The following is a 27,146-nucleotide window of genomic DNA, read 5'->3' as shown; positions in this document are numbered from 1 at the left end:
GTCTCAAACAATTCTCCTTCATGAAACACAAGACAAACAGGAGCTGAAAGCATGATTAAGAGTATACTGAACAGCTGGGGTTTCTTGAATAATCTGTGTTAGGCTTAAAAAAATGAGATACTTCAATAGAAGCTGCTGATTAATGCCAAATAAAACGTGAACTTTTAAAACAATGACTTGAAAGTTAAAGTGTTTCCTAAGCACTACTGGTGAATATCCTCCCTTTGTTGTTTGCTTCAAGTTTTGGTCATATTGCTGGGCAAACTTCTCTGTGTTAACAGCGCAGTGCAAAAGTGCCAAATCCTATGTTCCAGGGTTTTGATGCTGGTTTTGATATCTCTGAAAATCTGACTTATGTCCAAAGGAAAAGCAAGACAGAAATGCAACTAAAGCTCAAAATCACTAATAATACAGTGATTGTTGATCCCACACTGACACATACATAGAAGAGCATTCTAGTTACTATTCTTCAAAATATCCTCCAAAACTCCTGTGGGTAGCCTTGGGGGGAAGTATCAAAGACTGAATGTGAGAGTGGTGATGGCTCATGAAGGGCAGTTGGTAGGATTTATTTCGTGTGGGTACCTGCACATAGTAACTCATCTGAGGCATGAGGGCTGTGCTACTTTCTCACTGGAGATGCTCCTTCAAGGAGCATACAGGCTGTATGAAGATGGCAAATGTAGTGTGATGTTGCTTTGTGTATTCTGTCTTCAGCTTTCAGGACTGTCAAGCTATCATATTAACCACTCTAACATAATTTACGTGTCCATATATTCCTGTGGCATATGCGTATGTCCCTGTGGCAATAGGAAATGTTTTGAGCCATGGGACAAAGTATTTGAGGCCTTCTTCTCCCCATGCCAACCCTTTCCTTTCAACAGTGCTCTCTGTCCTCCTTTTACCTTGGAATATGAACTATAAGCAGGCAGCAGTGGCAGCTCCTGCAAAATGTTGAAGAAAGGTGGGAGGGACAGGGAGAGAGTTGTGGCATGGAGACAATGTTCTGAATACTCAACAGCTTGAAGGAATCTGGATGTTTTGTTTCACTAGAGAGGAAGAAAATAATACCAAAACATGACAGAGCAGAAAGTCAAAGCCCAAGCAGAGCTAGCAAAAGAAATATTGACTTTCTCCATCCTGCAAAGAGGAGATAATTCTAACACCGATTTTCAGTTTCTTGTTAAGTCTTTGCAATTGGCCACATCATGCTATAGATAACTAGATCACTCATTGATCTAGCTACAATAATTGTTTTTCTCTGTCTCAGAGCATTTATTGATTAGACTCAGCACATACTAATAAATGTAGCTTTGCTGTTATGTGGCACTTTTCTTTGCTTCTTCATAACTGCATTTTATTTATTCCTCTGAATTGCACTGATGAACAAGATGAAGTGTTGACTCAGCAATGATCAAAATAAAGGGTTACCAGGAATGGCAACATAGAATCCTTTCAGGTAAAGGGAAGGTTGCACAGCAACCATTATTAACCCATTCTTCCTCCCTGGAAGAGGAGAATATAGGTATAACTCAAAAGAGAGTTTAGGGAATGAAGGAGGAAAGGAGCAATATATTCCAAATTTAACCTCTGAATGCATCCTTTGAATTTGCTTAAGTCTATGCCATGAGTCTCTGTTGCACTCTGTCTGCTCCAGTGTCTGGGAAAAGTACATAGAGAGTCGATCCCTCTTTTCCCATGTTTATTTTTTCTTGTCCTGAATACAGCTCAGCCAGAACAGAGGTTTGGGCTTAATATTGTTATTTTTGTTTCTTCAGTAGCGTAATGAGCAACTTGATGAAATTAGTTCGTTCATATAAGAAAGTCCTATCTGTGCTTGAAGATTGAAAAGGGATATATCAAGCCTAGAAAATTTCCATACCAGTGTTTTGTTATTTTCATAACACTATATCAGTACTCACATTATGATTACAGCAAGAACTATGCCTAGCAGTTTATAAAAATAACATTTGAGAAAGCTGTTGCCTTGTGAGAAGCTTGTTGTGTATTCCATCTGGGTCTAGGCAAACACCCTGCACAAGTGTGGTTTTATGGGGAAAAAAGCTATGTAAAGAATAAATCCTTCTTTTCCCTGACCTGTGCCTTGCACGTATTCAGGATTGTCTCTACCAAGCTTAGTAACAAACGGGAGTGCTTACAGCTTTTTATATCCATCTGCCCTATGCTACTTACTACACTTAAGAAATAGGGGATGGATTTTGCATCTTCTTTTGCAGCAATAGCAGTGTTCTTTGTAAAAAAATAAAACAAGAATTAAAATAGCACAGAGACACCAAGAGAGCTGCTTTGGCAGAGTGAGGGAAGCCTGTCTCTAGTGGAATGGCTCAAACCACTGTTCTTAACACATGGAGGTGTCTGAAATGTCATATATATATTTCAGATATCTTACTGGAATTCTGCTTCTAGGCTTTCAGAGGGCGTTGCCTTCTTTGATGTGGTGAGTTGGCCCTGGCTGCTCATGCAGCTGCTCTCTCCCTTGCTCCCTCCCCCCCAGAGGAGAAAACAGGCAAAACAAGAGGGAAAAAAATCTGGATTAAAATAAATACAGCCAAATCACTTACCACCAGGTATTGTCACAGGCAAAACATACTCAACTTGGGAAATTTAAATTAATTTATTGCCAAATAACGTAAATAATTACTAAGTTGAGGCTGTGAGGGTGATCAGAGGGCTGGAGCACCTCTCCTATCTTCATAAAGGCTGAGAGAGTTGGAGTTGTTCAGCCTGGAGAAGAGAAGGCTCCAGAGAGAACTCATTGTGGCCTTGCAGCACTTAAAGGGGGCCTACAAGAAATCTGGAGAGGGTCTCTTTATCAGGGGGTGCAGTGATAGGCCAAGGAGTAATGGCTTTAAACTAAAAGACGGTAGTTTTAGATTAGGTATTCAGAACAAATTCTTTACTGTGAGGGCGGTGAGGTGCTAGAACGGGTTGCCAGAGAAAAGTGTTCTTTCAAGGCCTTTCAAGGCCAGGTTGGATGGGACTTTGAGCAACCTGGTCTAGCGTGAGGTGTCCCTGCCCATGATGTGGGGGGGGAACGACGGACGAATAAGGTGTTGGAACTGGATGATCTTTAAGGTCACTTCCAACACAAACCATTCTATGATTCTATGATCCAATGTTATCACACACTGCAAGAGTAACTTTGCCGCAAAATGAAGTCAAGAACAAAAAATTTGATATATTGTTCTTAGATGTTATGTGTACACAAGTGATACTGAAAACAAATTTACTTTCAGTCTCATTTTGAATGTGAAGGAGCTAGGACAAGTTAGAGAGAAATACACAACAACAGGTGTAGGCAGCAGTGGTGTTGATATGGCTATACTGCTCACCACAGAGGAGCTCTGTGAGTCCAGTGTTGTTCCAGTCTTTCAGAATAGCCTGCCGAGATGGGCTACTCACCTTACTGCGTTTTGTGCCAGGCTCTGGATCTGGGCTGGCTTACATTTTACTGATCTGAAAGGCAAGCAGTGTGAACCCATAACTATAGGCACTGTCTATACTAGCCTGCCAAAAATGTTTTTACTATGGATATACTTAGGTATTCTGCTGTTTGTGGCAGAGGAAAAAATAGGATCGATATATCTGATATTCTCTTTTATGCTTTGAGTACAAAGACTGGTTTTCCTTTGTTAAAATATTTTGATCTAGAGGAAGTGATTTAGAAGATGAGCTGCTTAATTTGAGCACAGGAAGAGAGAATCTGTTCCAAGAATAGCTGGCAGCATGGGAGAGGGCATAAAGTTAGGAGTAGGCAAAGGGGACAAAAGACATGTTAAAGAAATATGTTTTCTTTGGAGGAGTGTTCAAAAATACAGAGCCTTGTGCAGAGATGAGGACAGCATGTTCCGTGAAGGCACAGTATATTAGCACTAAAAATATGACACTGGTCAACTAGCCAAAAAGGTAAACAACTTGCTTGAAGTCCTGGGGATATTTGTCAGGAATTCAGAAAAGAAAATCTTTGGAAGACAGAGGAACCATATGAACTCACTGTGAGGCAGCAAATGTTCCAGCGATATTTTTGCTTGAGTAGTGCTATATATTGGTCTAGTTTCTATGAAATGAAAGGCGACACTACAAAACCTTGGAACAAGCACGTGGGAAATATGGTGTAATGTTCCATATATTTAGCATTTAGTCTGGTCTGAAAACTGACTGTAGTATCTTTTGATCCCATGCTTAATGTCTTCTACTTGGAAAAAAATCTACTCCTTTTTGAAGGAATTTGTGTCATCTCAGTGGCCTCAGCTTGGGAACTTAAGAACCTAGTTCTTATGTTGCTCCTTTTGTTGTCAGTGGTCAGGTCAGAAAATTTGTAACTGAAATTACACCTGAAATTCACCTGGAAAGGGCAATAGCCATCCGGTTCATCAGCGTAGATCTGGGACAAGAGACATAAAAAAAAAAAAAGAGAGAGAGAGAGAAAAAAAAAATGCTTTTCTCTTAACTTCTGAAGTTATCAGATAAGACCAAAATTGGTAAGACCCCAGTGTATGTAAAAGAAAACAAGGAAAAGACAAGGTAACAATTGTTGATGGAAAAAATGCCGAAGAACTAATTTCTACTAATAAGGATCTCTCCATGAGAATATCTGTTCTCACCCTCTTGACACTAAAGCAGGCTGACAGTAGTTGTTTGAATTAATACGAACAATACGATGTCCTATGCGGTGATTGTCCCACCCTACTCTCCATTGGTGTGGCCTCACCTCAAGCACTGTGTGCGGTTTTGGGTGCCACAATGTAAGAAGGACGTAGAAGTATTAGAGTGTGTCCAAAGGAGGGCAACAAAGATAATAAAGGATCTGGAGGCCTATGAAATGTGGTTGAGATCACTGGATTTGTGCAGCTTAGAGAACTGGAGACTGAGGGGAGGCCTCATGGCGGCCTGCAGCTCCCTCACGAGGGGAGCGGAGGGGCGGGCGCTGAGCTCTGCTCTCTGGGGACAGCGACAGGACCCGAGGGAACGGCATGGAGCTGGGACAGGGGAGGGTCAGGCTGGGTGCTAGGGAAATGTTCTGCACCCAGAGGGTGGTCAGGCACAAGGACAGGCTCCCCAGGGAAGTGGGCACTGCACCAAGCCTGCTGGAGTTAAGAAGCATTTGGACAATGCCCTCAGACATACGGTCTGATTTAGGGGTGGTCCTGTGTGGAGCCAGGAGTTGAACTCATGATCCTTCTGGGTCCCTTCCAGCTTGGGATATCCTGTGATTCTGTGATGCTGCCTGTTTAGCACTTAACTACCTTAAGAGTAAAATCAGCAACTTCATCAGTAAATGGAGATGACTCCTCATAGGTTGTTATATAATAGAAAACTCTTTATTCTTTTATTAGATTTCTTTTTTAATCTTTTTTTTTTCAGATTTGCTCTAGTTAGATTTAAATTGAAGACTCTCTCATAAGCAAGCACTAATTTGTTTATAGTTGATGAATGGCTCACAAATCATCTGCTTCATAAATGTAGAGAGAACTTGGTTGATAAAACAGCAACAAAAAATAGAAAACATCCCTTTCAAAAGTGTTTTCATTTAACGTAAACCACTATGAGATTAACTGCTTTTCCCAGAAAAAGACCTCTGTTTCGTTTTGACACTTGTAGAAAACTCTGTATGTATGCCATGAAATGGGCTCAGAGGTTGTGTTAGCCTGGCTGGAGTTGCTCAGCTATTTGTCTTTCAGTGTTTGGCTCTAATTTGCAAATACTGCTAAAAAACAAAGTTCTTTCCCTGTCAAAATTGTAAATGCAATTCTTGTTTGTTAGTAAAGTCATTAGAAAAATGTTTTCTGCAAGGTTGTTGGAAGTTCTGCAAGGTTGTTGGAAGTTCATATGCTGGGGGAACATGGGATATTTCTAAGTTTCTTTGACAGATAGACCTATTATGCTGCAAAGACCTGCAGTACTTGAAGAGTCTACTTGGAGTACTATTACAGAGACCTGTATAGTAAGACGAGGCCAGGTAGGAGGAGGGAGATGTGGAAACTCCTTCTAGGTCATATGATGATAAACTGACACCATGAAGGGAAAGAACAGCTAATTTTATTTATGATGTCTAACTTATCGGTATCATTACTAGTCTAAAGGTCTATATATTTTTTTTTTTCCTTAAATTGAACTGGGGCAGTCTTAATGAAGTACAAAAACACGATCCCTTCTTCAGAGAATTCACTGGTTCTCTACATGTTTCTGACACAATCTGATGTTAAAAGGCACATTTGATGCGAGTTATCATGGGGTTGCAAATTGAACAGATTGGCTCTGTGAGTGAGATTCACAAAAATCATATAGAGGCCAAATTTCCCTGTGTTAGTACATGGGGATAGGTAGGTGCTTGTGGTCCATAACAGCTGCATGCTGAATGGGAAAACCAAAACCAGTCTCTTCTGAGGAAAGTTTGGGTGTGTATGACATGTAATCCTGTACCTGGAAGTAACTATGTATATCAGTGCTTGAGGAAGGTGCTGCTGAGAAAATGGGTTTAAGAAACTAGGATTAAGTGACTGACCTTTCTTTTTTTTTTTTTTTTTTTTTTTTTTTTTTCTTCCCACTAAGACTGTGCAAGACAGATGTGGTTTGACCCTGATCTGCAGGTGTGTGGTGGTTTCACCCTGCTGGGCTGCTCAACTTCACCACATCTGCTCTCTCACTTCCCCTCCTCAAAGGGAGAGAGGGGGGAAGTATGATGAGAAAGAAAAAGGCTCATGGGTTGAGATAAGGGTAATCTCATTAAAGGGAAAAAAAAATAAGCAAGGGTCATGTGGAAGCAAAGAAACATAGAAAACAGTTGTTCTCTACTTCCCATTAATGAGCAGTGTTTGGCTGTATCTTGGGAAGCAGGGCCTCAATACGTGTAGCTGTTGTTCAGGAGGACAGATGTTTTCATAATGATAGCCCCCTCTTCTCCTTCCCTTTCCCACCTTTTTTCTGAGTGTGACACCATATGGCATGGAATATCCCTTTCCTCGGTTTAGGTCAGCTGCCCTGGCAATGTCCCCTTCCCACTTCTTGCCCAGCACCAGCCTACTGGCTTTGGAGGTCTGGGGTGGGATCTTGATGCTGTGCCAGCATTGCTCAGCAACAAACAAAACACTGGTGTGATTTCAGGGATGTTCTAGCTACATGTGCAGAGCATAGCACTGAATGGGCTGCTGTGGGGAAGGTTTACTCCATCCTAGCCAGACCCAGTACCAGGTGATTGCCATCTTTTGTTTAACAGCTCAGTGGTTAGAGAACACCAGAGACCTGGGCTCAGCTCAGCTGTAAGAAAGCAGGAATGCCATTTCTGTGGAGTGCCCTGTTTTAGTACATTTTAGGCCATGCTGAGCCAAACTGTTCTTTTCCCTTTTTTTAAAGCTGGATCACTATTTAGTCAATACAGTCATGAGTTCATGAGAACACCAAGCGAGAGGGAAAACAGTTCTATACCATAGTGATTAAAGCGTCAGGCTGGAAAAAGAACAAATGTATCAAAAAGGCATAAGATGGCTGTACCTATGAAATATACTGCCCTGAGGAAAAAAAAAAAAAAGCTTCTTTAACAGAATTGATCTTATTTTGAACTTATGTTATTTTTTCTCTTCTAGTGAAAGTACCAGCCTAATTTTTTAGACTCAGTAATTCAAAGGTCTGAGGTATGAACCTCTTCCGATTTCTCACCCTTTAGTGTCTTTATATGTAATATATATATGTATATTTCTTTTAACAATGAGTTGGTACAGTGCAGTGGCTTAGACTAATCTTGTCTAATTTGATACAGCTATATATGGAATGTAAAAGCTGTGTTTCCTTATTCTTGAGTAAACGTGCAGCACAGCATGATGTTCTTTGTAGGGAAATAGCAAGGTCAATTCCATCCACAGGAGAAACATACAAACCAACCCTTTTTTATATGTGATTATTACAATGTACATATTCCATGAATAACAACATTTGTGCTTTAGCATTTTTGGTTCTATAACATTTATACTCTGAATGTCTCCAGAACACACGTCTATATGTAAGAAGCTCCCCTTTTCACTTATACCCTGAGTATCATGTGTTATTGTCCAGCAAGTAATTCTGCTTCTGAGTCTTGCTTTTGTGCTCTTTTCACTAGCTCTAAAAATGCTATTCCTTATTCACCATTGCTTTCTGAATTCATTTGTACCAGTGGAAGAATAAGAAGAGAAAAGGAAAGATCCTCAGCTGCTCCGCTTTTGTGCTAGTGGCTGAGGTGCACAATAGCCATGAGTCAGGCCTTTCTGCAGATTCTCTCATTAACAGTGTTACCATCTTTACTTAAAAAACAAAACAAAACAAAAAAACCTACCCCCTTTCCCATTATTTTCAAAAATAATAATAAAAAGTAAAAAAACACCTTCAAAGAGTCACCTTTGGCTGAATTCATCACTCATGAACAAGCAGATGTCCTGAACCTTTAGTACTGATTTGTGCATCATTCCTTCCACTCTTTTCTATCTTGAGACAAGACAATCCTGATACATGTTCAAATGCATTTTATTGTTGCTATATGGGGATTGAAGGAAGGAAATTTTCCTTTATTAGTAGTGCTCGGCAGTTCCGAAGAACTTTTTATTGAAGGATTTCCAGTACTGTGCAGCACTGCATGTACCTACCTACATTGTAGCTAGGTGTTGGCCATTTCATTTTTACATATTGGGAAACTGAAGCACTTAGCAGTGAACAAGTCACTGTGGCAAAACTAATAAATACACAGTCTGGTTAAATCCTTGTCCTCCATGGCAAAAAGCAAGTTTGCCAACCTAAGATACCATATAACATCTTTATGATCAGTTGCTTTCCCTTCTCTACATATACAGTAAGCCTGAAATCCTACCAGTGTTAATGTGCATCCATAACTCTAAAGAAAGCTAGATCATTCTTTGCATTTTAGAAAACTGCTCAAGATGCCTCCCCAGGAAAAGAGGAAATAAGAGATCAAGTCAGTTTTTATGTTCTTGGGTTGTTTAACTCCTTGGTATTTCAATACAATTTTTCCATGCCTTGTATTTAATTAATCTTATATATAGCATTGCATTACTAATCCTATTTAACTATTTCCATGCAGCCAGACACAGAAAACAATGCACACATACAGAAAATAAAAAATTAAGAGTAGAGATAATCTCAAACAGTTCCAAAACTAAAACTTTCTGAAATACTGTACATTCATGCTGCTACCTGAGTTTTAAGCACAGAGCATCCCAGGTCAGGTGAATGCCTAATAATCTGACAGATCTGTAATCTGACATTGCACCTCTAAAATAAATGCTTTAGTGGAAACAATACTGCTCACAAAATGATTGGATATTAACCAGTTCAGGCAATATCCCTTTTGTATATTAAAAAGATAACTTCTGAAGCCTCTTATTTCCTGTCTAGGCAATGTCCTAATCTGGAATGAAATCTCATTTCTGAGTTAAGGAAGATGCTTGATTTGGAAAACTAATTTGTTCAGAATTTACACTGCCACTGCAATTAATGCACAGTAACATTTCTAGTAGTTTCCAGGCTTCTTGTGAAACTCTATTGAATTGCAAGTTCATTTGAGTACAACATAGAAATCTGAAATAAATCTGTCAGAGTCAGTTGTGCGTATCCAGGCTTGCATCAGTATTACTGGAAACAAAATCCAAGTTTATACTAAATAAAGTGAGAGTTTGTATGATCTAGGAGTGTAAAATGTTGCAATTACACTGCTTGTATTTGTATTTGGTTTATAGCAGCCAGTAATGCGCGTACTATTTGTTCAAGAGCTTTCCAGCATGTATTTACATATGTAATTTTATCTCAGGTTATGTGGTATTTGACATAAACCCTGTAGTTCTGGAGTGAACTGATAGCATAGCTATCTATTTCTGAAAAGATTTAACCTTCATATTTGTGAATGAAAGCTGTAAATCCTGAGTCAAAGGAAAGTCTAGAAAGCATGAATTGTTAGTAAATAAAATAATAAAATCTCTCTCTCTCTCTCTCTTTTCTTTTTCTTTTTTTTTTTTTTTTTTTAGGAAAGGTTTATTTTCGTTTTAGTCTCAGTCTTCCTTGTTGAATGCTTGGGGCTGGTGAGGCAATGTGGCCTTACATATATGTATGGCAGTGTGAACATACACTTTTTCTTATATATTGAACCCGAAATGGAGTGAATGGAGTGTACTGAGCCTTTCTGAAGCTCAGGACTGGTTTTCCAGGGTGTATTTGTTGTAGGTTAGTAACTGTCTAGTGAATGGAAAATGGGAATCACCATTTTTCTGTGGCCAGACATAGAGGTTCACTATTTCCCATGGAGGGTTCTCAGTGAGAGAGAAGGTTGTGTTCTACCTAATAAGCTCACAAATGGATGGAACAGAAGTACAAGATTACACCAGCATGATTTATCTGCCATTCATAAGATATACAGTCCCAGTAATATACTCAATTTTTATTTTCTTTTGTTATTTCCATTTTCTAGAAAAAACAAGTGAGCCAAACAAAGATCCGTGTGATCTCTACCATCCTCTTCATCCTGGCTGGCTGCATTGTCTTTGTGACCATTCCTGCAGTTATCTTCAAACACATCGAGGGATGGACAGCCTTGGAGTCCATTTACTTTGTGGTTGTCACTCTGACTACAGTTGGCTTTGGTGACTTTGTAGCAGGTGAGCGAGCGGCTTTGAGCCTAGGTGCTGTGCATGAGGTCCCTGGCTCTTACAATTCATTTTCTGGTGTGGAGAAGGGGCTTTTCACAGTATATTATAACCAGTGAAACGAAGCCAGGTGTTTCTGTTGGGGTTCCTGTGCAATAACATACAGGACTCCAAGCTGATTTAAGACCCAGGTGCCTTTCCATCTGCAGAGTGCAAGCTTTCAGCAGGGTAGATAACAGGAGTCTGGGAAGTCCTGATTATTCCTTATCGTGCAATGAATTATGCACAAGTCAAATGACTTTCCTATTGAATTCAGGATTTGTATTAGTCCATTAGGTCTCAATATGAGGCTGATTGCTGAAGCAAGTAGCCAAAATGATGAATGGACAAAGCTCTTACAAGTTAGGGTTGAGCTATAAGGCTGGAGAAATGTCTGGTTTGATGCAGTAGTGGGCTGCTAAAAACTTCTGTTGCAGAAACTGCAGCATTTCAGAGGCTGGATCTTGTTCTCCAGCCTTGGCAACAATTTCTACATTGCAGCTGCCCTGTTAAGGAAAACTCATGTAGGAAAGGAAGGACTAATGGGGTATGTATGCATCTCGGTGCTAGGAGGCTGCTCTCTATGATGAATACAGTACTAGCTGGAGCTATAAATATCCATCCTTATCAATTACCAAAGAAGAAGTCAGGATTGTTGGCTAGCAAGATGAGAGAATTTTCTCGTTCTTTTCATTCTACTGCTTTGCTAAGGAAAAGGTGGTTAAAATAAGTGGAATTTCTTTTTCCATTAGTGCATGACCTCTACTCCTCATTCCTGTTAGTGGTCCTAGTTAAAGGCATTAAGCTGCCTATGTTACAAAGAGCCATATTATGCTACTGTTTTGTTATTTCCTATAACATCAGTGGAATATGAGTTAAAAACATCAAATGAAACTACAGAGATATGTAAAGTTTTCTTTGCTGAAGAGCTGTAGACAAGTCTTTTGTAGACAAGACTCTCATCTTCCTTTTTTTCTGACATAGTGGTATAGAAGATGTGAAACATTGAGGAAAAAATGGCACTGAACAAACAAAGCCCAAGATATGTAAAAAGCATTTCACAAGCATTCAGAAGTAGAAGTGATTGTATGAACTTGATCCACTTTAACCACTTAAGTGTGAAGTAAGAAACTCACTGCTATTCTGGCTTTGTGGTACCACAGTATGAAGTAAAAATAATTAACAATATTCTTCTTAAGCATGTGGCACTTTGGTAATGTTTTCTTTAATAATATAGTTTAAAAAATAAATTTTAAATTGTTCTATATTCAACATGATTGGGAGAATTTAATACACAGCTGGGCTGCTACTAGTGGCCAGGATTTTTCAAAAATCAAATGGGTACCCTGAATGAGAAAACTTCAAAGATCGTCTCATGATTAAGAGCTTAAGGCAGGTGATCACCAGGAGATTTTGATTTTATTGTTGGTTTTGAGAAAGATTGTCTGTCACTTTCATTTTCTGTCACTTTATTCTCTCTGTATCTCTATCCCTTCAACATCAAAGAGAAAATGCTATGTCGTAAAGCAACATCAGTGGAGCTATGCTGATTTATTCCACCTAGAATGTGTCCCGACTCTTGCCAAATTGGGAGAGTTTTTGTAGTACTGTTGGAAATACAATTATGGATATAGTCTGGAAAAAAAAAAAAGAATATTTGATAGGCTGAAAAAAAGTGTTTTCATACTTTTTTCAGAAATCAATTGCCTGTTTTCTACTTAAGACAGACCTAGACAATCTGCTTCATAGCGAGCTTCTGCAGGGATGCATTTGATCAGAACAGCCTCATTGTACCATAGCAACAGCTGTCCCCACCTACTATTGTTTTGCAGTCTTGAAGACTGGAAAAAGAGAGTGATTCATACAGTTGATGGGGAGAGATTAACATCAAAAACAATATTTGGGTTCCTGCCAGTTCTCAAATGTCTGAGCTTTCATGGGGATGTTCAGTCACTGTATGCACACTCATGCTCAGTCTGGGTGAAATTAAAGAGTTATAGAATATCTAAGATTGCAAAATGCTCAAGGGGAGACACTGAACTGTGTCATCTGGGGAATTTAATATAGGAAAATCCTAAAAGCTCTCTGTTGTGATAAGGAGGTACAGGTTGGTGTCCAGCTCTCATACAACGAAGATTAGGAAATATGCATTCCTCTGCCTATGTTCCAGGCGGGGGACTTAGTCTTTGTTGCAGTGCATGTAGCACTGTGATAGGTCTAGAAGTCTCAAAAGTGAGGTTGTAGCTGCTTTCTTTTACAAAGGTTTATCCTGTTCTGTGGTAGGTAGCAGCCTAGGTGCTACTACTGCATTTGTTTTAGGCCCTTCACTGTATTTGCCAAATGCCCACGTATGTGTTTTACTAGCTCTTCCTGAGACTTGCATGAAAAGCATCTAAGATTCCTGCTTGTCTCAGCACTGGCGCAGGTTGCTTGGAGAGGTTGTGGAGTCTCCCTCCTTGGAGATTTTCAAAAGCCAACGGGTCATGGTCCTGGGGAACCTGCTCTGGGTGACCCTGCTTGAACAGGGTGATTGGACCGGATGACCACCAGAGGTCATAACTGATATCCAAGCAGACAGTATATCTTTATTATCAGAGCTTATACAGCATTGGCTTTCTATCAGATACCCTGATTTGGAGGGGAAGGCAAAGTTATTTTTCTGTCTTATACACAGAGGCCTCTGAATCCTGTATTTAAAAACAAAGAATCTGGAAACACTATCACCTGAGGGGGTTGAACTGTGAAGTATGCAAATTACCAGGCTGCAGGCAGTTCAGGATAAGGGAGACTAGCTGTATTATTTTTTTTTCTTAAAAATGTGTTCATGCTGTTGCAAGTACTATTGAAGCAGGAATTTCAGAATTGCTTCAGAATATCAGCAATTTGAAGAAAAAAGTTTACTAGGTGCTCTGGCAGGTCATATAGCAGCAGAACAATATGCAATTTTGAAGAATCTTAAATTAAGAACAGACTGTTCCTCCCATCTGACAAGCCTCTCACCTTTTATTAGAACTACAATGGTGTTGGCAAGAGTCAAGAAATATTTTAAGGAATTTCTCAGAATTGCAGATATTTTGTCATCAATTTTAGCATCTCATGCTTCCTAAGCATAAGTATATGCTTATTGCAGGAGGAAATGCTGACATCCATTACCGGGAGTGGTATAAACCCTTAGTGTGGTTCTGGATCCTTGTTGGCCTTGCCTATTTTGCTGCTGTCCTGAGTATGATTGGAGACTGGTTAAGAGTCCTGTCCAAGAAGACAAAAGAAGAGGTATGACATAATATCTCATTGGTTTTTCATTTTATAAGAGAGCTTTAAGTGCCTGATTCCTGCTTATCTAATGAAGGATGCTCCTCTGCTTGACCAATGCACAGTATTGCCCATGGTTTACTCCACTGGCTGTCTTCGCTATCCTGTTAGCTCTGATCTTTACCTTTTTCACAAAGGGTAGAAAAAAGCAACTGAAGCAAACCTATGTTGTTTCACCTCTATCAGTACTATTGAATACACAGAACACACCAGTAGGATTGCAATTATGAAATAAGCGAGGCTGGCCTTCACTCTGAAGCAAGCTTGAAAACTGTCATAAAAATTTCAAGTGCTCTTTCTTCAAAATTAGAGGTGCATGGATTTTTAAGACATTAGTTGGCTCTGTTCCTTATTAAACAATAATCTGCCTTTAAATCAGGCTTCAACACTGCGTTTCCCCACCTTTCCCTATGTCAAAGAATATGGTTCTGAGTAAGGGTTTAGATTTAGGTCCCCGTGTTTTTAAAGTTTGAAGAAATTGAGTAGGCAGCATCAGGGAAAACATGATTAAATACACTCAGAACATGCCCTCCATGGTTCAAAGACAATATTGCTAGTGCTCAGAATAAGAGTGGAAAATGAAAGGTAATTGCTGTAGCTCTGAAGCTGAAGCCTGCTGTGGAGGAAGTTAATATAATTTCAATTTTTAATGCAATCTCCTCCTGCATTCCTAGCAAAGCTGACCTGGAAGGGTCAACTAAAGAGAAGGAATAACCAAAATTTGACAGAGGCAGTGCTGTTTATAGTTTATGAAGGCAGCTGACCCACCTGAGGCCCAGTGCAGCTCCACAAATAAAAGGGGAGAGCATTTGCTGTCAGGCTGCTCAGTAGCAAGACAGCACTTGGCTATGGCACCCATAGGTGGGAATTTGAGCTCTCATGGTGGATGTGAGATGCCTGCTACCACAGGTAATCCAGTTCTAGGAGGACATCTGTTCACCTGGACCACTGGATGCAGAAATGGAGTTCTGGCCCCAGCAGCCCAAGGAAACCATTGACCTTGGTGGGCTGCTGCAAACATTGCACTCCTGAATCTGTTCTCCTTTAGATGAGCTTTAGAAAAGGCCTGTGTTGACCGAGATATTGCTTGGTCATGTCTTTTTTTTTTGTCTTTAAAGAAGAAGTATTTGTTCAGCAGCCATGTCAGTGCTTTATTCTTAGTTGTTATTGTTCTCTCAGGTGCAAAGGAGTAAAAGAAAACAGAACAGTGAGACATTTAAGGACATCCTCGTGGTGCCCACACAGAATGTTGATGTGTTTTGAAAACTCCTCCTTCAGGAAGCAACTTGCTTATTGCTGGATTGTGGGGGTGTTATTTGGACAGTTAGGCAATGGGCACCTCCATTAAAGACAGCTAGAGCTGACCTGGAGAAGGGACCCTAGACTGGATGCATCAGCAGGTTTTTGGAGTATTTGAAGTTACTTAATAGGTATTCCCAACATTAATTGCTTTGTGGCACTGAGTTGAACATTCAATGGGACTGAACAGCTCTGCCCATGAGCAATACAGAAAAATACATTGCTGTATTGCTACACACTGTTTGCTGTGCTGCTCTGAGACATATTAGTATATAATATGTGAATAATTTTGCCCCCTCCTGACTGTCTACTGCTGATATTTTAAGTCATGAATTTTGTTCTTAATCATGGAGGGATTAGCATGAAGGCCTGCTGCCACGGAACACAGCTATAAAATCTGTGGGGTGGCAAGAAGTGAAACAGGTACCCCAGTGATATGCCACATAAGTCATGTACTAGTCACGTGTTGGTATCTTTAGACCCTTCCTGAGTATAAACACTTCGCTGCTGAAGTTTGGCCCAGATGTATGCTTTGGACCTGGGACTCCTCTCCAAATCTATGCCAGACAATGGTTATGCTACTGTTCTGTAGGAACACGTCACTTCATTTTGTGTGTGTTCTTTCTTTCTTTATTTTCATTTTTATTAATTTATTCTTCTTGTTGTAAAGGTTGGAGAAATAAAAGCCCACGCAGCTGAGTGGAAAGCAAACGTGACAGCAGAGTTCAGAGAGACACGGCGGCGGCTCAGCGTGGAGATCCACGACAAACTTCAGAGGGCTGCCACCATCCGGAGCATGGAGCGCAGGCGCCTGGGCCTGGACCAGAGAGCCCACTCCTTAGACATGCTGTCTCCAGAGAAGCGCTCTGTCTTTACTGCCTTGGAAACGGGACGCTTCAAGGCCTCATCTCAGGAAAGCATCAACAACAGGCCTAATAACCTGCGCCTTAAAGGGTCAGATCAGCTCAACAAGCACGGGCAGGGGGCATCTGAGGACAACATCATTAACAAGTTTGGATCATCTGCTAAGATGACCAAAAGGAAAAACAAAGACCTCAAAAAGACCATCCCTGAGGATGTGCGTAAAATTTATGAGACCTTCCGAAACTACTCCTTGGACGAAGAAAAAAAGGAAGAGGAGACAGAGAAGATGTGTAATTCTGAAAACTCTTCTAGCACTGCAGTCCTGACCAACTGCATCCAGCAGCACTCGGACCTGGAGAATGGAGTGATCCCCACTGAAACCAAAGAAAGGGAACATGAAAACAAAGCATTACTTGAAGACAGAAATTAAATGTAAAAGATGCTTGACTTGAATTAACAATGTTAGTGTTTTATATACATATATATATTGAGACACGTGCCTTATACAGACTCCTTATTCAGTCTGAATTATATAGCATCGAAGAATATTTCACTGTGCCATAAAGACTCAAGCTTGCTCTGCCAAAACAAGTCAGGAACACAGCACTGCAGAATGGCAACAGAAAACTACGCACATGGAAATTTCAGCCTGTATAAGATTACCAGGGCAAAACGCAAAGGAAGAGACTGAACCACGGCGATACCACCAGAGTGATATGACCATGGCATAACATTAGACAAAAGGCAGCTATGTAAGAGGAGCCTTTGAAAGCAACAAAAAGGAGTGTATCTTTGTAATGGAGTATGTATTCATTAAGCCTTCCCCTGGTGATTAAAAAGAGGAGAAATTATTGGAGTGAACTAGAAACTTTCAGTAAGGCTTAGTTTATGTTTTGGCACGTGATCCAAGCTAGATTTTTTTTTCCATTTTTGAACCAGATGCATTATCTTTCTAAACTCCAAACGAATGTCAGTGGACACAGCCACCAGCTGGATGCTGGTTTGAAAAATCAACAGAGACATATTTAAGGGTCGGATTGCTCTTTTCATTAAAAAAAAGAAAAAAACTCTGTGGGTATTTATCTTAACCAGTGGAAAAAGAAAAAGAAAAAAAAAAGAAAAAAGAAAAGAAACAAATGGATTTTATTCTCTTGTAGGAAATATTCAATGTAAACTCACAGCAAGAAAGCGCATATGAAGAAAATGCAACATCTAGTGCTATGTTGTTTAAAAGAAGAGAAACATTAATTTAATATTTGACTAGGTGTATAAAACAGTGGGCCAACAGTTTTTTAAAAGAATTTCTCATTCACACTTTCTACCACTGAAAAATCTTTCAATTTTAATGCTGTAAGACTACGAAGGCAGAAGGAAAGCTATAGCTTTTGCATGTCAGCATACTGCTGTTCTCTGTAGCTGAATTTGAATTTTTAAAAATAGAAATAAGAGCATATACATTATTCAAATGAGGGCCAGGGCAACCATAGAATCTCAGGGCTCTATGCCCCTTTTGCTGGGTTTGGGTCTAGGCACGAGCTGCAGTCATAATCTCAAATTAAAAAAAAAAAAAAAAAAAGAGAGAAAAGAAATTTAGGAAAAGAAGTTGAGAAAAATATGGTGGTAATCTTTTAAGTGCTTATAGCTTTAAGTGCCATTAATGCTGTCATATTTTGTAACTTTTTAAATAAGTATTTTGAATTATTTGTTTTAATTTCCTTTTCAGGTATTATCTTTGTTTGGCATTTGCTATCTCTTTTCTTGATAAATCTAAACATGAGCTCTCTGCATTTCCAGACTAAAGTGAAATGTAACCAAACTGTAGGCATTTTAAAAAAATCATTTGTGGTGTCTGGTCGTATATGGATATAAGACACACAAATGTCCCTAGACTTCATAGTAAATATTCAAAGAAAAGGCTGCAAAATAATTAATAGGAATTATGAAAAACACTTAGTTTTGGTAGTCTCAGCCTGCAGGCTACTGTTTGCCATTGCAGATAGAAGATTTTGCATGCCAGAAATGAAATACATGATTGCACCAGCAATGCCTCCCCTGCGCCTTCTCCAACTCTTAAATAGTCTTGCAATTCAAGCTGTAGGCGTATAGGTAAAGTAAGCATGGATGTAGATGGCAGAGACATACTGAGTCCTATAAGCTAGTCAAACGTACAGACACTCACAGGCCATATGGGCACAGACTTTTGGAATTGCATGCCCATATCTGCATACACAGAAATGCATGCTCCATTTTCTGTGATAGTTTCTTAGATTTCATGCACAACGAACCAACTCAAAATATAACTGGTCACCAGAATATGATTGCCAAGGCTATGAATAGAAACATGGCAATGAAAATGCAAATTTTTAGTATCCATATTTGCATATCTAATTGACTCTGCACCATTTGCAGGAGCAAGCCAAATATCACTAGTGCAGAAGAGGAAAAGTTCTTGGTATGTTCTGTCTGCTGATTCACTTCACTTGAAGTATCACATCATCTTTCTAATTCCTTTATCTGTCTGAAAATTAAGGATGAAAAAACAAAGTTTGAAAAATTTCAGGTCATTTGGGATTACTTTAACTCAATAAGGGCCTACAGAAATTGCATTCTGCTTAGGTCACCAATGAATCTCTAAAAGCTCAGGGCTGTCTGCTGGCTTTGGCATACTGGAGGCAGGATGGTGAGCCTCGTCCCCAGGGAAGGTTTCAGCTGACTCCATAGCTGCCCTTGCTGCTGGAGGCTTCGGGGCCACACCATGACATGGACAGCAGCTTGCAGCCACCCTCAGACCCCATCCTGCTCAGGCTGCAGGCAGGGACCAGGGGGAAGCAGGTCTGTTCAACACAGGAGTCCTCAAGCCCTCCTGTCAGTCCTGGTTTTGGGCAGGCATGGGATGAAGTAGGGCCTCCAGTGCCACACGTGAGCAAGTCCTCTGAAGTCTCGGAAATTCAGTGAAGCCTTTTGCGCTCGTTCTGTGGACCCAGGATGGATAAAGTACACTCGGATGTAGTGAGGCTTTCTGTTGTTTAGATCTGGGGCTTTACTGTAGACTAGTAGGAAGTTAGGAGCAAAAGCTACAATTCGAGTATGAATTTGAATTGCAGACAAGGTTCAGAAGTGCTCAGACGTGTGACTGGGGTCCCGTGAATTAAAGTACTGCCTGGTTACACCATATTGCACTTTGCTTGTATAAGGATCAGGCACACAAAAGCAAGTCACCTGAGCCTGAAAGCCTGCAGTACATGCAGATTGTGCTAACAATTCTCCATGGTTACCAAATGCCAAAAACAACATCACACATGCAGTTTGATTTGCTCCTCAACTGAGTTATTGTTGCAAGAAATGCTTGTCTGTAAAGGAAAAGTCCTGCACAGATGCACAGACAGCTGCAAGGATATGTGAGATACGTTACCTCTCTGTGAAAAATAAGGCTTAGTCATAGCCACTGCATTTGTGCAGGGAAAGCAAGAGTAGTTTTCTTGTAGGCCTTGTCTGCGAGAGCAGGGAGTTAGTGGGCAAATCACAGAAAATACGTCAGCATGGACAAAGTGGCTGAGGATGTAATATTTGGTGGCCAAATTCAGAACTGCTTGCTGTGATGTGATAGAAGGACAATACAGTCCTGGCATATTATTCATCTCTAAATTTTCCGAGATCTCAGTCTGCATCCCGTCCAGAATCTAGCTGATGGCATCTGTGGCTTGCTTTAGTTTCTGCTTGCCCATCCCATGCACGAGTCCCTGGCTGACATTTTACCAGGCTGTGTCTTCACCCACTTCTGGTTTGGGATATGATTGTTTCAGGGACAGAGGGTGATGCTGAATAAACTCCCAGTGAGATACAGAACAGAGCATTGGATGACCTTTTACATGAAAGCAAAATAACCTTTTTCATTCTGCCCCCCCCTTCACCCTCATTTGTGTGTCTATGAATCTTGCTGAGAAAGCTGCCAGTCTGCTAGTGGAGCAAATATTTTCTCCCATATGATTGCCTGTTAAATACCTCAATACACATCCATTTGTATTACAATGTGGGAAGTGCAAAGGGTGTATTGCGTAGGGTGGCAGCCAGTGATGTCTGAAAACTAAAATGACATTTTATTGTCCTACATTGCTTCTCCCCTGGCAAAGGCCATCTCTGGGTTTTAGTTATATGTAGCAGTTTGGGAGAGGATCTCAGTTCAAACATTGAGTGTCTTGGTGGTTAAAATTCTCACCCTTTGGCATTTAAATTACTTAGAAAAAAAAAAAAGTTATTTCTAGTGAGGCTGTTCAACCGTTACTGCAAGTTTTGGCAAAAGATAGTCTGAAGCATATCCAAGTCTCCTTGCACTTAATTACAACCTTTCACAGCAGCCTAAAAATAAAGTCAGGCAAAATGGTGACTTATTGACTTTAACTCTCAGATCCTGCACTGAGCACAACATGACTTGACATGGGAATTGGGACCTGAAAGAACAAAGGAAACATGGATTTTCTGTAGCCGCAGCCCTCACACATAGAGGAAGACTCAGCTGTCTGTTTTCCTACAGCTTTTAGCTCTGCAATCCCACTCTCTCCTGTCTTGTGCGGGAGACTTCTGGCATGCTCCTTTGGGGATCCTCCTGAACCATTAACCATCACTGAGCTTGTGCAGATTTTGCATGAGTGGTTTTGAAAAGGTTTGTAACTTCATCCATGTGGCAGTCTGTGAATTTCATTGTCCTTTTTTCACAGGGAACATTATTTCTAATAAACACGTTATTAGAAATAATAGTAAATAAAAAAGCAGTGATTTATATTAACGAAATCTGATTTTTGTTGTTGCTGTGAAATTATAAAGCATCTGAGCTTTTGCTGTCTGGCTTTATGATGTCTCTAGTAGAAGTCTGCTTCTTCCAAAGCCATTAATGGGCGATGCCAGAGACTTTCTGCAAAATTCTCTGTAATCCATGATAAACAAATTATGTCTGTGAGTTCAGGGTGTTAAAAATCCTGTCCTTAAGAAACCTGTATTTTCCTGAAGAATGTGTGTTTATGCTGTACATGGGCTGTTTGTTTGTTTGCCAGCTTTGGTTTTCTCAGGGGCTTACTTGTGTTGTCAGGTAGCATGATGTCTGCTAGTCTCAGTTTTCCCATCATCCACTAAAAATAAATAACAGGCAAAGACCAAGCTTTATGTAATCTTGTATATTAAACTGGAACAAGAAATCTTCTGCTAAACAGACACAAATTTAAAGGGTGATTGGGAACTGCTTCAGTCCTTTCCGTACCTCTGTTTGTTCTGAACTGTGGTTTCTTTAATCTAAGACCAAAACCTGCTCCCATCAAAGTCAGTGCAGTAAAGAGGAGCTAGCTTCTTATTTTTAAGCTTTTTAGGGCGAAGATCTGCTGTTTGAGCACTGAAGTGCTATTTGCACTTACCGAGATGGCGTTACGTCAATACTAAATACAAATAAGCCCAGCTTCAGAAATGGTTCCCTAGGCAATAAAATATCAATGAAAACACAAATGCAAATCAACACAAATCTGTGGAACTCAAATAGAAGCTAGTAGATTAATGTATGAAACTAGTTGCCTGAAATATATCATCACATAAATGCAGATTTGGAAGTTCCTGTAGGTTGCCTAATTCTTCCCAAGGTCCCCATCTTGTTCCCTACCAGTAGCAGTTAGTCTTGTTAATACCATTGCTGATTTGGAGCATAATTGTTCCTGCCTGCCAGCACAACTCAAGTATCTAATGATGTTAGACCATGTTGACTCACGCTGATGAAATCAAACACTAAAGAAGCAGTTTGCAAAAGCTAATTTGGGGTTGTCCTGATGAAGCCAGCACATACTCTGGGAGCCGGATCACGCTGGGTTGAATAGGTCAGTCTAGAAGCACAGAATATCCCGAGTTGGAAAGGACCCACAAGGATCATCGAGTCCAACTCCTGGCTCCACACAGGACCACCCAATCTAAGGGCAGGTCTTGTCCACAGTGCTGGTGAGTACTCAGGAACCGACTGAAAAAGGTGCCATGCGAACATGTGCATGTGCCCACCCTTCACACAGCCCATGCAACCAGTTCTTGCACACAGATTCAGTGGTGATGCCTGCCACTCTGTGCAGGTAGACGTGAACTTCTGTGCGCCCTCATAGCTGCAGACAGGTTGTGTCTCAGCAAAATCTTGCCACTGATACCTACACTGCTTTAGAGGAAAGAGGGCATTTCTCTAGCAAATGCCCCTTTGAGACAATTAGGATGTGCTTTTCTTGGCTGAGCTCCTTGAGAGCAAATCACAGGCAGGTGATATGTGGCGTGTAAGAGAATATTTTAGTCTCCCAAATATGTTCCACCCACACACTCTTTTTCCTTGTGAGAACTGGGTGCTTAAAGAGGAAAGTTTATAGTGCCTATTGTGAGATGTAAGCCAAACATAGCAGCCTTCAGCCTCCCATTTAGCAGTTTTCCAGATCCTGGAGTCATGTAGTAACTATTATTAGAAAAAGGCAGGATTTGTATCTGGATAACAACTTTGCAACAATTTGAATTTGTTAAGGCCAATGTTCCAATGCAGTTTTAGGCTCATTTTTTTCTAGTACAAATTGATCTAGACCTTGTGGACTGGGCCGAGAAACCACGATTAGTCATTTTCAACCCTGCATTTGAATTTTATTTTTCTCTAAAATTTGGGGAAACATTTTGGTGGGATGCTGGTCTATTTATTTTTTCCTGATCAACTTCAAATCATAGTATAAGCAATCATAAATCTACTTACAAAGATATTCTATCTACTCTCTTGTCTCTGTCCCTCTTTCTTTTTCTCTCTCTGTAAGATTTTATGGTGCTTTAGAAAGGCATTTTCAGAAAAGGGACAATTTCATAAATGTCATTATCGGGGTACAAAGCAGAATGTGCTTGTACCATCTTGATAAATTTTGCTGCTATTGTCTTTATTATATGATGTAATGTTTTACTAAGATGGAAAAAAAGCAACAAAGACCTTCTAGATGATGAAAACACTTCTCCTGTTGTTGTTGTTTTTTTCTGATTTTTTTTTTCCTATCATCCATCAAGAGCGGAGGAGCTGTGATTAATCTCACCTTTTGCAGTTTCCCAACAGATGCACCAACAGATGCTGCAACCTGTTGAACTGTGGGTCTGTTGTCGGCAAACATAGGTGACAAAGGATTCCTGCAAGCATGGTTGATACTTCTGTGTAAAGTCTGTAGAGACCCCTCATGGCTGAGCCTTCCCTTGACATAAAGCCCCTGTGTTGTTTTTGTTTTGTTTTGTTTTAATTATTTTGCTATTCTTTATATACTTGCTATGCTACACAGTCTTTACTGGTTCTTGTTATTTGTGCATTTATTGTGTAACTCAAGATTTATTTCTCCAAAACCCACACCCCTATTTTAGTGTCTGCTAACTGGACCTACTTTAGCTACTCTATATCACTCTTGAAAAAGTGGTTATTTGCATTTTCTAGTTTATGCACATTCTCATCCTGGTTGTTCACTTGATTTCCCATTTTAAGGGCATGACCTTACCTAGCAGTAGCTGTTTGCTCTGACTTGGTGATCTACTGCCTAGGATATGCAGAAGGGTGCTTCGTTTTTAGAGTCGAACAGCAAGCTGATCTATCTATCCAGTTGATCCACTAATTGTTCCTAGAGGTGATTGGGAAAGATAATGAGAAACAAACAAACAAACAAACAAACAAACAAACAAAACACAATAGGGTGGATGTGTGACCAGTTGTGAAATACTTTTTTTTCCGCTTCAAAATCTGGATGCAGGATGCTACGTGTTGCACTAATATCCTTGCTGAAACATGATTTTCTCAGTGCAGTCTGGTGTTTTGCATAACACCAGCTATTTTGAAATGAATTGTTACCTTCTGGTATAAAGATTACATTACAGTTATATTAAAATTATTAATTTAGAACTAATATACTAAATCTGAATATTGCACAGAGGAAGATCCCTCACAGATTGCACAGCACAGTGCTTGGGCTGGCAGGTGTCAAGCTGCTTTCTGACAAAGTTTTAGATCATTTCTACAGAGAATACTATAGACTTCACCCCTGTAGGAGTGCCTTTGAGTCATCCCTTCCTTTCCTTCTGGCACAATGGGCTGGCGTTTTTCTTGATGGTGTTGCCTTGATGGTGTCATGAGAGTCAACGTAAACAAATAAACAAACAACCAAACAAAACCGATGTTAAACGAGCAACTTAGTCCTATTTTATAGCAGAAATCTGAATAGTTCTTGATGTGGCCCAATAACTTACACATTCAACCAAAAGCAGTTAAAACATGAGTATAGTTCCTAAAAGCAAACAAACAAAAACAACAATACCAAAGACCAAATCCTCTTCCTTTAAGCCACTGTCTCACTGAATAAATCTGGACTCCTGTGTTCATGCTTTTGCAGATAGCACTGATGAAAATGAAGACATGCATACTGCATTTTGCTCCTGTTAACCTTTCAAAACTAATCCAGCAAGGAGAAAGTCAGCTGCTATTAATCTCTTGTGCCGATATGCACAGATTTAAGAACTGCAAATTAATTGCTTCCCATTGCGTGAATATTTGGGCAGAAACAGAGAAAGAAAATTCCCCAAGGGGGCAGAACTTGGCCTGTGAATCTCTTCTTCCTACATGGGTTTGTGGGACAGGGAGTACCCAGCCTGTTCTAGAGCACAAGCTGGGCATGCAAAGCCTGAAGAAGAAATAAAAAAGCATGTAAACTGGGCCTGTTTTGCAAGGAATCACTAAAGATCGACTAGAACATAAAGAGGTCGTGTTTTGTGCTGTCACATTACAGACCTGGGGGTGACTTTTGATGTCACAGCAGGGAAAACGAGAGGTCCTGGAACTGTTGCCACATCTGTTGAAGAGTGCCAGAGGTTGGAGCCAGGCTCAGCAATGCTCCTCCGCAGCGTGAGTACAGCAGCAGCCTTTTGAGGGATTAAGCACAAGCGAATGATGTCTGCGTGCTTTCTTACAAGTGAAGTAAACGCTACCTGAGTAACAACAAGATTTACAGTGAGCAGTAGCTGCAGAAATGTGCATGTTGTGCTGTCTTATTTAAACTGAAGTGTTTAATCCTCCAACTCCAGGGGTCTCAAAGACACCAGCCTACTCAACTCTTCAGCCTAGAGCAGGTCCACCTTGAGGGGGATGCATGCTGTGCTGGGAAGCCAATTACACTGTTTTATTTCCAATTCTCATTCTGATGTAGCTAGCTTTGATAAAAGCAACGTGCATTTTTGGATTAAAACAATAACAAAAACCATTCTCTTGGCTGCAGTTGTCACCCTTTTCCCTTGAATCCCTTCTGCACAGCTGCCTGCTGAAAAAGACTCGTAGCAAACAGCACTGTCTTGTTTGAGGGAGGGGTTACAACTGGATTTTTCATGGGGAAGAAAAGAGGAAGAATCCCCCTGAAGTCTAGACTCGTCTCAAAACGAACTGGCAAATAAACTTCTTACTTTCTGGCCCTGCAAATACACATTCCATGAATACACATAGCTTGAAGTTGTTTTACCTTTCACACCTTTATGAGAGATGTAAATGAATAGTTTACATACACTGAGTGCTAATAACTTAGCCATACACACTTGCAAGTTCTGCATGAAGCAGTCTGATCTCACCAGTTCTTATTTGGCAGTTCCCAAACAAGCCAATTTACTGCAACAGTGAAATAGGTTCAGACTGTACTTGGCAATTTCTCTTGCCTATCATTGGTTTCCTATTCCTGCTCATCTGCTCCTCATTAATACAATTAGCAAGGGGTACTCCTGTAGAAAACTTAATCTAAGTTCTCTACAGTGCAATTGCTGAGGTAAAGTTTTGGTGTGTGAAGGGGAGCTATGAAGGCCAAGAGAATTGAGGTATTTTCTATAAATATGACAATGGCCATTGTATTCACAATACTGAGGCTGTTTAATTTTGAGCAATGACTGTATCAGCCACTGCATGGATCTAGATAGACTTATTTGTTATTAATGTGTACAGTAAATTCCCAGCAAGCATTCAGATTACGGGAAAATCAGTATGTTGGGGTTTCCCTCAGGTGCTGAAAGAAGTTTTAAAGAAACAGTGTTGTATGTGCAAAAATGCTAGATAAGAAGCTTGATAAGAAGGGTGCTGTAGCTTGATAAGAAGGATGTATGTGCTGGTATTTCTTAGTTACTTCATCAGTTTACTGGTCAGTTTGTACTAAGAAATTAAAGAAGCTCTGCAGATACTTACAGAAACAGAAAAGGAGCTTTGACAGCCCTGAGAGCTTTGGAAAATAAAACAAGCATGTAGAGAGAAGCTGTATGCTCTTTGGAGAAGGTTTTCATGTCCATTAATGAGATCATTAATAGCTTGTGTCACAATCAATATGTATCTTGAGTGTATCCATGAAGGTCAGAAAATGTTGGTTGAAATGTCACCCTTTTAAGCAATAAACTCAGGTCGGTCAGTGTCCTTGGCTAGGCAAAGACTGAACACGCTATTGGTGTTGAAATAGGTGGATGTTGGGACATTGCAATGCTAACCATTAAATAAGAAACACTGCAATGGAGACGTGGGGTTTCTTCTTCTACAGTGTTAGCAGACTTTCTTCATTGGCATCTCCGTTCCATTTAGAGGCCATAAATAGTCGCTTTGTTTCTGAGTATTTTAAAGACCAAAGTCTTACGAGTTCATTTTCATTATAACAATAATTCCATTATTTCCTGACAGTTACTAGGAATAATTTTACAGAGAGACAAACTCTGCTAAAGAATAAGGATGCTTTGTTTTTCTTCATTTTAGGAAAGGATAATGGGAATGGATTAGATTAAGGAGTACCATGCTTGGACCAGACTTTAAATATGGTTTTCAATGAAGCATTAGTTACAAAAATTGTGTAAGGCTAGCAAAATACTGTGGGAAGCCTCAGTCACTGGGCTAACAACAGGCTGGAAAAGAGATGAAATCTTGGTAAAACTAGAGCTCAGAATTACTGATCTTTCAGTTCAAAGGTA

At 40.1% G+C, this 27,146-nt stretch overlaps 1 protein-coding gene across 6 annotated transcripts in view; it reads left to right on the top strand.

The window, feature by feature from the left end:
- The window catches only part of KCNK10 (potassium two pore domain channel subfamily K member 10), a 74,648-nt gene extending 51,502 nt beyond the window's left edge, over positions 1-23,146 (top strand). For all 6 annotated transcript variants that reach the window (XM_083836503.1, XM_083836499.1, XM_083836498.1 and 3 more), the window contains 3 exons: positions 10,469-10,655; positions 13,813-13,955; positions 15,964-23,146. In XM_083836503.1, the coding sequence (XP_083692629.1) occupies positions 10,469-10,655; positions 13,813-13,955; positions 15,964-16,587 (954 nt within the window). In that variant the 3' untranslated portion in view covers positions 16,588-23,146. The remainder of the gene's footprint in view (positions 1-10,468; positions 10,656-13,812; positions 13,956-15,963) is intronic.
- The last annotated feature ends 4,000 nt before the right edge of the window (positions 23,147-27,146 follow it).

This window comes from Anser anser, assembly GCF_964211835.1.
Source record: "Anser anser genome assembly, chromosome: 5".
NCBI classification, from domain to species: Eukaryota; Metazoa; Chordata; class Aves; order Anseriformes; family Anatidae; genus Anser; species Anser anser.
Note: the sequence above shows the minus strand (reverse complement) of the source record. Positions and strands in the feature narration are given on the sequence as shown.